We start from the raw sequence: 13,420 nt of genomic DNA, 5'->3' as shown, positions 1-13,420 counted from the left end.
TTATTTGTTTATAAGTTTGATTATTTGTTTGTTTTAATTTTATATATGACATGCTCTCCTTCATAGGATTGAGCACTCTTTTTCATGAAAGAAGAACACGACTTTATGTATAAATATAGGACTATATAGGCCCTTTAAATTAAGTAAATAAATAAATTAATTAATTAATAAAAATAGATAAAATAATTCATTTATTGATAAATAAATAAATAAATATTAATTAATTAATTAATTAATTAATTAATTAATTAATTAATTAATTAATTAATTAATTAATTAATTAAATAATTAGTAAAATAATTCATTTATTGATAAATAAATAAATAAATGGGGGCAGGGGTAAGCGTTAACCACCGATCAGGGTGAATGACCCCCTAAAAAAAAAAAAAATATTAATTTTTCACCCTCTATATTGGGAATATGTGCAAGCTCGGGGGTGAACTCTGACCCTCTACTTTTGGACCTTACTCCTACCCTTGACTACACTGCAAAATATTTTTCACCCCGAGATTTAATTTTCACCCTATGTATTTGGATTTTCTGCAAGCTCGGGAGTGAAAAACACGGAAAACAACCCCCGACTTTCGGGCCTTAATGCTACCCGGGCCGGGGGGGTAAAATCTTTGGCGAGCCGAAGGGGGGCAAGCCATTTTGGCAAGCCGAGAGGGAGGGGCAAGTGATTTTGACACACATTCACGGGCGCCTTTTTAATAAAACGCTCTAAAAGGCTTAGGAAAACAGTACCGTCGAAATGCTTAAATATGCAAATTTTCCTGCTCAGCTGCGCTGCGCGCCAAAAATTGCTTGCCCTTCGGCTCGCCAAAATTTCTTGCCCCCCACAATTTCACCTTCCCCCCCAGGCATAATTATTGCACAGCCCCTGATTGTACTACCAGCCCTTAAAAATTCTATAACCCCCTATTTTGGGTGCTAAAAAGTTATAACCCCACTATTTTTGGTCTAAAATTCTATGCCCTCCCCTCCCCCAGTATATATGGGAGCCACCCCCTTCCGAAGAAAATGCCAGCCTACTTAATTTATTTACGATAAACAATTTTATTACATGTACAGTTGTTGTTGTTGTAAGTAGGGGCTGTGCAATAATTATGAGCCCCCCGGGGGGGGGTAAAATTTATAAACGGCTCGCCAAAAATCGCTTGCCCCCCCTTTTTCGGCCTGCCAAAATCGCTCGCCCCCTTTAAAGATGCCAAATTTTTGGGATCCCAATTTGCAAACTTTAAATACTCTATATAAAACGCTCTAAAAGGCTTAGGAAAACAGTACGGAAATGCTTAAATATGCAAATTTTCCTGCTCGCTGCGCTCGCAACATAGGCCTACATAAAGTTTGCAAATTGGGATCCCAAAAATGTGGCATGTTCAAAGTGGGGGGGGGGGGGCAAAGATTTTTTGGCGGGCCCAGGGGGGGGGGGGGCAAGCGATTTTTGGCAGGCCGAAGGGGGGGCAAAAAATTCTTTGCCCCCCCCCCCCTTGAACATGCCAAATTTTTGGGATCCCAAATTGTAAACCTTAAATGGTCTAGATGTAGGCCTATGTTGCGAGCGCAGCGAGCAGGAAAATTTGCATATTTAAGCGTTTCCGTACTGTTTTCCTAAGCCTTTTAGAACGTTTTATTAAAAGGTGCCCCGTGAATGTGTCAAAATCGCTTGCCCCCCCCCCTCGGCTTGCCAAAAATTGCTTGCCCCCCCTTTCGGCTCGCCAAAAATCGCTTGCCCCCTCCACCGTTTTACCCTCCCACCACGGGGTTCATAATTATTGCACAGCCCCTTTACCAGAATCCTGAAATACTAGTAACTTGGCAGAGAGCATTACTATGACGTTACCTAATGAATATTCATCAATTTTTGTGAACAGGTTAATATAAACATTTTAAGCTGGTCTAGAATATTTGACCTTGACCTTACAACCTTTAAATTACTTCTGTGGCCACACGTGTTCGGTGGCTGAAATATACGATAGTCTCCTTTACAGCCTGTTCTTGTCGCCGTTATAGATCAGGCTAGAATCTATGCCTGAGACTAATGTATAGCGATGCGGCAAAACAAACTCGAAATTCGGCTTAATTTTAAAAGTCAAAATATTTAAAAATAAGCAATTTTTTCAATAAGACTGGTTAATGCAATTGCATCGGGACTAGGACTACCAACCCGTGGTCGCAGACTAAGATGCAGCAAAAGTTATCCATACATTTTACTAGCAGCCCCCTAGGCCAATATTAAAAGAAGCCCAATTGGGCGTTTTGATTCGACAAGGGGCCTACTAAAAGTTTTTACTGGTTTTAGGATATTAAATCATTCCCAACAGCGTTTATACCATGCCGTTGAGGGGTTATAAACAAAATAGTATAGTAAACATTGGTCATCGAATACTAATTTCTCGTGTGGTACCAAAATATATCACAAGACAATGAGCAAGGCATACTAATATCTATTAGTATGCATTAGCCAATGTATACTAATGGTAGAATCGGGTGGTTGTGCATTCGTGTGAGTTCGGGTAAAAGGTGATTTTGGCCTTGAGTCAAGTACGACTCGTAACAAAGTATTTAAAAATATATTGCAAGTTAGTATATATGTTCTTGAAGACATTTACATTGACAGGAAGGGGATTTTTAATGTTTCGGGGAAGATCATTCCAGGCCTTTGCCCCCCTGAACAGGAAAGTTCTCTTGCCAGTCTCAGTGCGCATCTTATTTATTATGCGGGAGGGGGTGCATCCGGGTGGATATGGGGTGGGTAGGGTGGGGTGCACCGTGGGCCTTGGTTTGGATTGGGGTAGGGATGTGCGACTGTGATTCCGAAAATATACCCAAACAATATACCAAATTTGACGAACAAGATATCCCAAAATGGACATTGTTGCGTTCCCTTTTGTCCTCGGTATTAATAAAGACAAATGGCAACGAAAAAGCCCGCAAAAACGCCGAATGCCGGGACTGGATATAAAAGTCAAAGTATAGTCCGGTATGTTGCGGGCGTTTTACTACTGCGACAGAAATGGCGCTTTTAATCTTCGGTAGCGTCTTCTACAGCAGCTAAAATTTACCGTATCGTTTTCCGACGCAGATGACGTCCAAAAATGAAACAAGGCCCCGAACAAAGCCGACTGCGTTTGATAAATAACCGAAGGCGGCAATGGATAACGGAATATCGATGCGGTGAACCGAAAACGGCACGTCTGACCACCCCGTTGTCACATTTTAACTCGCTTCGTAGCGATCAAAAGGTGTTTTTGGGATTCGGTTCGTAGCGCGTAGCGTCGATCAGGTACCTGTTTTGCACGGCGTACCTGTTTTGCCCGGCGCAGAGCATTAGGGCTAGGATTAGGGTTTGGATTAGGGTTAGGATTAGGATTAGGGTTAGGGTTAGGGTTAGTATTAGGATTAGGGTTAGGGTTATGGTTATTCATTGGTAATAAGTATAATAAATAGACGGCTTTCTAGCACAACCACTTGTAGCATATAGTGTGTAGTGCCTCGACTATGGATTGATAGGTTGCTGGTTCGAACCCCGGTCGATCCTTGGTAGAATTTTAAATCTAACTTGTTTCGTTTCTTTTTATTAAGTAACAGGAAATAATAGTAGCCTAAGTAACTCCAACAGAACGCAACGCAACGCAACGCAACGCTAGTAAGCATTTCGTAAGGTGTGAAGAGGTGTGAAGAGCGCTTGTTAGGTACCCGTCGGATATCGTGAAAGTGTGACAAGAGGCTGGTCTGACGCAACGTAAAACGTCGGATCGTCTTGCGACAGACGTAGGCTCGTAGCGGCTAATTTCCCATAGCGTCTGCCGCGGCAGTTGAAATTTACCGTAGCGTTGCATAAGACGTCCAAAAATCAAACAAAGTCCCGAACAAAGCAGAACATTCGAACAGTAGGTCGCAATGTACAACGTTTTTGGTTAATCATCGCGATTTTCGGTTCTCCGTGTCTTATGCATAAATTCGAATAGCCAAAAAAGTCGCATTTCTATAATTATCGAGAAAATAGGTCCGCGAATTAAAAAGGTTCACGTCTGACATTCTGAAGTATCCAAGGCTCACCTCTAAAGTATTCCCAAGGTTCATGTCTGAACATTGAGATCTCGTACTTCCATGGTCTGAAGTATACCCAAGGTTGAAAGTTCACCTCTAAAAAGTATACAAAAGGTTCACGTAGCACGTCTTCTTTAGTCGCTGCGGAAGACGCTTGCTCAAAATAAACAGGGGCGTAGCAAAAGCCTCGGGCCATGGGCAAGGAGCAGTGCAGGGTCCTTGTAACATCTCCTTAAATCAGCCCTTTTTCGCCTTATTTCATTTTCGCTTTTGCTTGGGCCTCTTAACCCTCGGGGACCATGGATTTCGTCCACCCTGTTCGTCCGCTAGCTACGCCCCTGACGGGAACTGACGTTAGACTATACTGGCCTTTATCTCATATACATCTTTGTGAATTCCAGCAAACCCATAGCCCTTTATTAATCTTACCTTCGATGTGGAACCAAGTTGTTGAATAGTACCAAACCTCCTTTCAACATTTCACAAGTCACCAAATCGTTGTCCATATCCACACCGAGTGACTTCTCCATCTCTTCATCAGATGCCTCAACATACCACGTGCCTCCCGCGCAGCATGTGTGTGTAGCTAAGACACCAGTACGATGTCCACCTCGGAGAAACTGTCAAATATTAGAGAACTACCAAAGATGAATAAAGGCACTTTTAAAAACTTACCCGGTACGGACTTTTTAATAAAGATTAGCCTATAGTTAATGATATCTGCTGTGCGCAATATTGGAATAGTTATTGATTGCACGGTAAGCGATATATTGCAAGGTCTATAGGAGGTTCAGCAATATACCTAACACTAATCCTAACCCTAAAACTAACTCTTATCATAACATGACCTTAATCTTAACCTCTCTTTAGACCTTGCAATGCACCAATTGCCATTAATTATTTAACCCTAATGTAATGAACCGACATGACATCATACTACTATTTAGCCGCACTCTGTTTCTAAATGTGACAGATAGCCAAAGCAATACGGGCTACGGGCCAAGACTACATTCGTTATTGAATTCGGCAGAATGACGAATAACAGTTGATTATAAACCATCCCTATCTATTACATGGAGTGCTGCAGGCGATTCGCCGAGCGCGAGTAGCGATCAAGCTTTTGTGTCGTTTATTCCGTCAACAGAAGGTGGAGTTTACCAGGTTTATACTCGGGGTGGGGGAGTGTGTGATGTTACCTGCAAGCATCCATTGTTCTTGTCCACATCCACCATGGGAATCCACACAGTTGGTACAAACAATTCCTGCGACGTCTCGTCGTGGTATGCATTATCTATAGAGAAAAGAGAAAGAAGCAAAAATCTCAGACTGTAGTAAGTTTTGTCGTATTACGTTTAACTTATTCTCATTGAATTAAAACTGAATAAAGATGTTCTTTTCATTGTTGCTCATGCAGTTATTGCAACGAACTTTACCTTGGTGCCATGGAACTGTGGCTTGTTCGTTGAAAGGTGTCTGGAAAGAAACAAGAGGGAAAATGAACAAGAAGATGATCAACATATATTTTTGCACAAACAGAAAATTATCAGAACATTTGCGAAAACTGTGTTTGCCAAAATTGTTCAGAATGGTCAAGTTTTCTGTGATCTTTTGAGGTCATTTCACCGGCGTGTCCAGGATCTGTTCCTGCGGGGGCTCAGATGAGCTTTCAGAGTTATGCGGGGGGATTAATGGCTAAAAGCAACCCCCAAAGCCCCCCCCCCACTCTGGACACTCCACTGTATTTAATCTCATCCATAAACAAGAAATCCCGACCGACCGACCCTATTTGGAAACCCCGCCCGCCCGTAGAACAGTGTTATATGCAACGTTTGCGACAAACGATTTTCGATTCCCCGCTCATACGATTTGCGGTTCTATGTCCGATTAGTGACGGGATAAACGCACAACAGACGAAGGGTAGTGGTAGCGTAGCGTACAGAGGATGATTTAAGGAAGCCCCATCATGCACTGTAAAAGTGTTATCACTAGAGTTTCAACTGCCACTTTACTTTTCAAATCCCATTGAACTCTGTGCAAAAGATGTTGTTTTAGAATTGCCCGTGTGTCATTATTACTTGGTCGATTTCAGATCTAAAGTGATGTATGCATGAAGGATAATTCACACCTTCTGTAGATACCATAAAATGTGAAATCGACCAACCTTTTGAAGGCGTTTTTATTGTAAATATATCTGTCCAAATTCAAATTTCACCATGCACGTGTGTATGCAGTGGGCGGGCAGTGGTGTCATGTTCACTCACACAGCTGTGCTAACCGCAAGACTTGCTGGGAAGTGCTTAAATCATCCTCTGCGTAGCGTATGGGGTAACGAGTCTGACGTTCTTCATTTTCATTTTTTTTTCTCAGAATTTTCACTTGCAGTGAGGGAACGTGCCCCCTACCCGGTACCCATATGACGCTACGTCATTGCACTTAGCTTACCTTGGGTCTTATATTCCAAACTGGGTTGCCAGCTATTTCTGGTCCAATAAGCTGTTCCATCATATTCAATAAGCGACTGTTCGTCCATAATTTCTGAAAGGCCTATAAAAAACCCAAAATATACCGTATATGAATGACAAAAATATATCGTCAAAGTCTGGATTTCTTTTCTTTCATATGCAAAAATTATGTAACTTCAATACTATTGTTTTGAAAGTGGGTCTATATCTATTTTAAAGTGTGCATGGGACTAGTTTCTTTTGTTATATATGCCAGGAATTTTCAATGCCCGGGATGAGTGCGGCCTGATTAAAGTGCAGGGCAATAGCTGGCGAAGTTACATAACAAATCGGATTAACTACCATAGCAATGGGTGAAAACAACTTTGAATATATCGCGCTGAACTACACATGCTACAAGCAGGTTATACGCATCACATGTGTATGTCAGCTTGAATACAATACCGGTTTTTTCAAAGATACGAGTGATCAGCATGATATGGTATAATGCAAAGGTATCGCGTGAACGTACCAGTGCAGCGCGGTATATTAAACAAATTGTTTTTACCTACTTGCTATGGTAGTTAATCCGATTATTGCATAACTTCGCCAGCGTAAACCCATTGCTATGCATGGTAATTAATTCTGTTACGTTACTACTTCTACGGCGAATAATACCAGGATTTCGTCTTGTTCAATGCACTCGCACACAGCGACAACACCTGGTAAGTAATTATATTGTGGAAGCAGTGAAACAATACACGTGTAACTGCTATGCACGCCGATACACGTGTATTGATGTTCAGACGATTGATCTTCGGATACCGGGGTAGAAAATGATGAATATCTCCCGTGATTTTTGGTTTCAAAAGAAACCAATTGTAAGGCTTGCATCTGAATATCTGTGTTGAAAGAACATGGTAGTCGTAAGTGTGCGTATTGACAAACAGCCGTGCGTTTTGAAATTTAAAAAAAAACTGACAAAAATTCGTCAACACTACGGGTTAGCCATAACACGGTACACTAGCGCAGTGTAGACCACAGAGTGAAAACTCGGTAAATGGACAAGAAGAATGACTGCTGACATGACTTACAGAAGTCATATCCAATTACGTTGTAACCTTTTTATGGATCAAACTTTACCTCTGGAAAACGTCCTGTTTTGTGCATGAGAAGGGACGCTGCAGGAAATTCTTTTTCCAGCTCTATGAAACGATGAAATATATCGGCATTCTCGCACTTGTCTGGAATAGAAGTTAAAATATAATATATCAGTTTTAAAAACCATTTTAGTTAAAATGCAAGAGGGAAACTACAAATCTTACGTTTTAATGCTGCTTGAAGTTCACGTCCAAGGTTCACCTCTAAAATACCCAAGGTTCACGTCTGGAATACCCAATGTTTACCTCAAAGTACCAAAGGTTCACGTCTGAAGTACCCAAGGTTCATCTCTAAAGTATACCCAAGGTCTGGGGTACCCAATGTTAACCTCTAAAGTACCCATGGTTCACGTCTAAGTACCCAAGGTTTACCTCTAAAGTATACCCAAGATTCGCGTCACATCGTCCACCATGTCCACACCAGGTAAAGAATTATTTTATACAGGCATCAAAGCACGTGTCTTTATTAGACTGCCCGCCGGTTGCTGAGAGCAGCTGCTATTACAATATAAGCTGAACTTATACTCCGGTTAAAAACCAATCATTGGCTAAAAACCAATCGCTAATAGCTCAGCGATGTAATTTATTCAGCTGTGAGTTGTCTTTCAAAATATCCAGGCTAAATCCTATTGTCTCTCAGTGTCAATATAGAATAGTAAACTCGGTAACAATAAGATCACATTCCTCAAACATACAGGAGTTATGTACGTCATCCACCAGTGGAGCTCCTGCGCCCCTCCGCAGAACTTCCGGTAGTGGATGTTCTGCGCTCGGGGGCGCAGAGAATCCACTGTCGGAGTTGCTGCGCTCGGGCGCAGTCCCTTATAGGTAACGGTGGATCATTGCTGCGCTCGGGCGCAGAACATCCACTGTTGGAGTAACTGCGCTCGGAAGCAAAATAATAGATTTTCTTATTATAATAACGGTGGATCATTTCTGCGCTCGGGCGCAGAACATCCACTATCGGAGTTGATGCGCCCGGGCGCAGTCCCTTATAGGTAACGGTGGATCATTGCTGCGCTCGGGCGCAGAACATCCACTGTTGGAGTAACTGCGCTCGGAAGCAAAAAAATAGATTTTCTTATTATAATACTGGTGGATCATTGCTGCGCTCGGGCGCAGAGAATCCACTGTCGGAGTTCATGCGCCCGGGCGCAGTCCCTTATATGTAACGGTGGATCATTGCTGCGCTCGGGCGCAGAACATCCACTGTTGGAGTTGCTGCGCTCGGAAGTAAAATAATACATTTTCGTATTATAATAACGGTGGATCATTTCTGCGCTCGGGCGCAGAACATCCACTGTCGGAGTTGCTGCGCCCGGGCGCAGTCCCTTATAGGTAACGGTGGATCATTGCTGCGCTCGGGCGCAGAACATCCACTGTTGGAGTAACTGCGCTCGGAAGCAAAATAATAGATTTTCTTATTATAATAACGGTGGATCATTGCTGCGCTCGGGCGCAGAACATCCACTGTCGGAGTTGATGCGCTCGGAAGCAAAATAATACATTTTCTTATTAGGCCTATATTAATAAATATACATGCGTATAATAACTAGTATTAGGCCTATTATAACTCCAAATTGAAAGCAAAATAATACATTTTCTTATTGAAATTACGGCGGATCATTGCTGCGCTCGGGCGCAGAAAATCCACTGTCGGAGCTTCTGCGCTCGGAAGTCAAATAAATAATTTTCTTCTTTTATTAATAAAATACAATATGCATGCGTATAATAACTAATATTTTCTTATTATATTAATAAAAATAATCAAAATAATAGATTTTCTTATTATAATAACGGTGGATCATTGCTGCGCTCGGGCGCAGAACATCCACTGTTGGAGTAACTGCGCTCGGAAGCAAAATAATGGATTTTCTTATTGAAATAACGGTGGATCATTTCTGCGCTCGGGGGGCGCAGAACATCCACTGTCGGAGTTGATGCGCTCGGAAGCAAAATAATACATTTTCTTATTAGGCCTATATTAATAAATATACATGCGTATAATAACTAGTATTAGGCCTATTATAACTCCAAATTGAAAGCAAAATAATACATTTTCTTATTGAAATTACGGGCGCAGAAAATCCACTGTCGGAGCTTCTGCGCTCGGAAGTCAAATAAATTATTTTATTATTTTATTAATAAAATATAATTATGCATGCGTATAATAACTAAACTCCGAGAAGTTTATTGCTATAGTATAACCGAATTGACAGCAAATAATAGATTTTCTTATTATAATAACGGTGGATCATTGCTGCGCTCGGGCGCAGTCGGTAGTGGATTTTCTGCGCCCGAGCGCAGCAATGATCCGCCGTAATTTCATTAAGAAAATGCATTATTTTGCTGTCAATTTGGAGTTATAGTTATTATAATAGGCCTAATACTAGTAAAAATGTATTATATTGCTTCCGAGCGCAGTTACTCCAACAGTGGATGTTCTGCGCCCGAGCGCAGCAATGATCCACCGTTATTATAATACGAAAATCTATTATTTTGATTATTTTTTATTAATATAATAAGAAAATATTACTTATTATACGCATGCATATTGTATTTTATTAATAAAATAATAAAATAATTTATTTGACTTCCGAGCGCAGAAGCTCCGGTAGTGGATTTTCTGCGCCCGAGCGCAGCAATGATCCGCCGTAATTTCATTAAGAAAATGCATTATTTTGCTGTCAATTTGGAGTTATAGTTATTATAATAGGCCTAATACTAGTTATTATACGCATGTATATTTATTAATAAGAAATTTTACTTCCGAGCGCAGTTTAATAAAATAAGAAAATAATTCACTTCCGAGCGCATCAACTCCGACAGTGGATGAGCGCAGAAATGATCCACCGTTATTATAATAAGAAAATGTATTATATTGCTTCCGAGCGCAGCAACTCCAACAGTGGATGTTCTGCGCCCGAGCGCAACAATGATCCACCGTTACCTATAAGGGACTGCGCCCGGGCGCATGAACTCCGACAGTGGATGTTCTGCGCCCGAGCGCAGAAATGATCCACCGTTATTATAATAAGAAAATGTATTATATTGCTTCCGAGCGCAGCAACTCCAACAGTGGATGTTCTGCGCCCGAGCGCAGCAATGATCCACCGTTACCTATAAGGGACTGCGCCCGGGCGCATGAACTCCGACAGTGGATGTTCTGCGCCCGAACGCAGAAATGATCCACCGTTATTATAATAAGAAAATATATTATTTTACTTCCGAGCGCAGTTACTCCGACAGTGGATGTTCTGCGCCCGAGCGCAGCAATGATCCACCGTTATTATAATACGAAAATCTATTATTTTACTTCCGAGCGCAGCAACTCCGACAGTGGATTCTCTGCGCCCCCGAGCGCAGAACATCCACTACCGGATGTTCTGCGGAGGGGCGCAGGAGCTCCACTGGTGGATGACGTACATACATGCATACAGGCTATAGTTGCATATTGAGATTAATTGATTTTATTCCTAGTTATAATGAAAATAGACTACATGTTGTGGTCTGGTGGTGTATATTCTTCAATGTATGATTATATTTGACTATAATCCCGTTATTTTTAGTCTGTGTAAAAACCTATTGCTTGACTTGCACTTGAATATATGTGTTGAAAGAATATGGTAAGCTCATGTCTTCGCTTTGAACTTCCAGTCTACGCTTTGAAAACAAAAACAGAATTTTCTTGAGTTGGTAACGTTAAAGAGGGTAATGAGCATGCGCAGATCGTAAAAATGAGTCATTTCAGCCGATGACTGGGAACGCCACATTCGTATTGGGAAAGAAATGTATCTTTTTATCGTAAAAGTAGTGTGCGTAGCCTGAGTCGCTGGCCTATCTCGAAAAAAATCGCCATGCGTGCCTGTTGAAGAACTAGTGGATTCGCGCTACTATCATGGCAATTTCTAACACGAAGATATAGGGACGATGACGCTGTGCGCGTCATCCACGTATCCACGGTATATATTTGGACTACCCATGGTGTATCTCAGAAATACTTGGTACTAATCTTCTAATAAAGATAATCCTTGTAAAACCCAGACTGTTTCTTGGCTTACCTTTAATTTTTCCTGCTTTGTATAACCTTTCAGCAATAAGGTCAACTTCCTTGTCAATTGCTTCCAAAGCAGGATCTAATTCACTAGATTTGAAGAACGACGGAAGTACAAGAAATCCCTAATAAGGACAATAATCAAATAGAAGTATCACTTTCTCTGATTGTCCCTCATCTTATGTCTTGAGCTACAACTTTTACGCACACACACCGTCCCCACCCAACCCCCATTATTTTCTTCTCAGAAACCCTCCGCAGAATCTCAGTAGTACTACTATCTGATTATGACCTTCGTTCAAAGAAATCAACATCAGTTTCACAAATCACCGTAACCATGGTAACCGCGGTAAAGTCTACCTAAGAACTGTCTATGATTCTACACTCTCAGAAAAAGGCTATTGTGTGTTCTACATAGGACAGATTGGGTTTTAAAAAACTACAAGAACCTCAAAATGGTAGTACATCTGACCTTTACCATGTTTACAGAACTTTTTTCATGGCCGCGTTTTCAGAACCCTTTATATTTATCGTATTTCAGGAGACTGCCAAATCTCTTCAGCATGTTCAGTGAGGAATTACTTTTCTCCGTGACTCTCTTTAAACGAGGTCATGGAGGTTGGCCTAATTGATCCAACAAGATCAAATTTACTTTATTTAAAGACAAAAGATAAAATAAAGAGACAAAATATTATAGCAAACCTCGGTGTAATATTGACGAAGTTGCTCTGCCGTTAATTGTCCCGGTTTCTTCTTGCCTTTTGGCTGCAATGGTGGTACGGTAAAAAGTTCTGGACATGCTTTGAGGTCTTCAGATGACGATGCGCCTGATTTACTTCGGTCTTCTTTTGTTTTTGGCTTTTTCGATTGGTGCTGGGTCTTAGGCGGACGACCTCTGCGTTTTGGAGGCATGATGGAATGGAATATACAGCAGCTAAAGCTAAAGAAATAAATGTGACCTGTCGTACTATACGGCTATATTATCGACTGCGTGAAGCGCCCAGCTATCTGAGCTATACCTGGTTGACCTTTCCAACAGTCGCTATCTTGATATGTACGGTACGTGACTTTGATACTATTTACTCTTCACATTTTCTGTTTAACTGGTCTCCAATAGTATAGGCTTAATTTTTAAACATTGAACGCATAGAATTTCTTTTAAAAGGGAAACCTCTGGCAAATAACATTGGACAATACATGCACATTATACATGAAACCGGGACATGAAATGATATAATACAGGAAACTCAAGACCCCGGGGGTTCTTCCTGGTTGAAGGTCACATACGGGGATGTGCCACGGTTTTTGGGGTACCTTTTCAGCGATTTTGGTATATCGATGGGTGGGTTTTCAGTGGAGACCAATGCGCCCAATTGGGCGCATTTTGGCAAATTGCCCTTAAAGCGCCCAATTATGGCAAATTTGGGTGCTTTTTCTTGAAAATTGGTATACTGATGGGTAGCAAAAACAGCAAAAAGTAGGTATAGAGAAAGTCAGCATCCGAAAGTCTGCGTGGCACACCCCCGTACAAAAATTTCGAAGAACCCCCCGGGCTCAAGACCCCCTCAAGGACCCGGAATCTTTTGACAGCGGTATTCACCCGGAGTAATTTTCAGGTTGATTTTTACCTTCTTCAAATTTTGAAGGCTAATTAAACAAACTATACTCTGATCAGTCCTAAAAGCCCAGAGCGAATACATTTTCCAAAATTA

At 41.4% G+C, this 13,420-nt stretch overlaps 1 protein-coding gene across 1 annotated transcript in view; it reads right to left on the bottom strand.

Moving 5' to 3' along the window:
* The window catches only part of LOC140168599 (uncharacterized), a 96,744-nt gene extending 84,069 nt beyond the window's left edge, over positions 1-12,675 (bottom strand). The window contains exons 1-7 of the mRNA XM_072192002.1: positions 12,411-12,675; positions 11,716-11,833; positions 7,638-7,738; positions 6,496-6,597; positions 5,487-5,526; positions 5,250-5,344; positions 4,483-4,673 (exon numbers count right to left, since the gene is read on the bottom strand). Coding sequence (XP_072048103.1) covers positions 4,483-4,673; positions 5,250-5,344; positions 5,487-5,526; positions 6,496-6,597; positions 7,638-7,738; positions 11,716-11,833; positions 12,411-12,620 — 857 coding nt within the window. The 5' untranslated portion in view covers positions 12,621-12,675. The remainder of the gene's footprint in view (positions 1-4,482; positions 4,674-5,249; positions 5,345-5,486; positions 5,527-6,495; positions 6,598-7,637; positions 7,739-11,715; positions 11,834-12,410) is intronic.
* Between the last annotated feature and the right edge of the window lie 745 nt (positions 12,676-13,420).

Source organism: Amphiura filiformis, chromosome 13, assembly GCF_039555335.1.
Source record: "Amphiura filiformis chromosome 13, Afil_fr2py, whole genome shotgun sequence".
NCBI classification, from domain to species: Eukaryota; Metazoa; Echinodermata; class Ophiuroidea; order Amphilepidida; family Amphiuridae; genus Amphiura; species Amphiura filiformis.
Note: the sequence above shows the minus strand (reverse complement) of the source record. Positions and strands in the feature narration are given on the sequence as shown.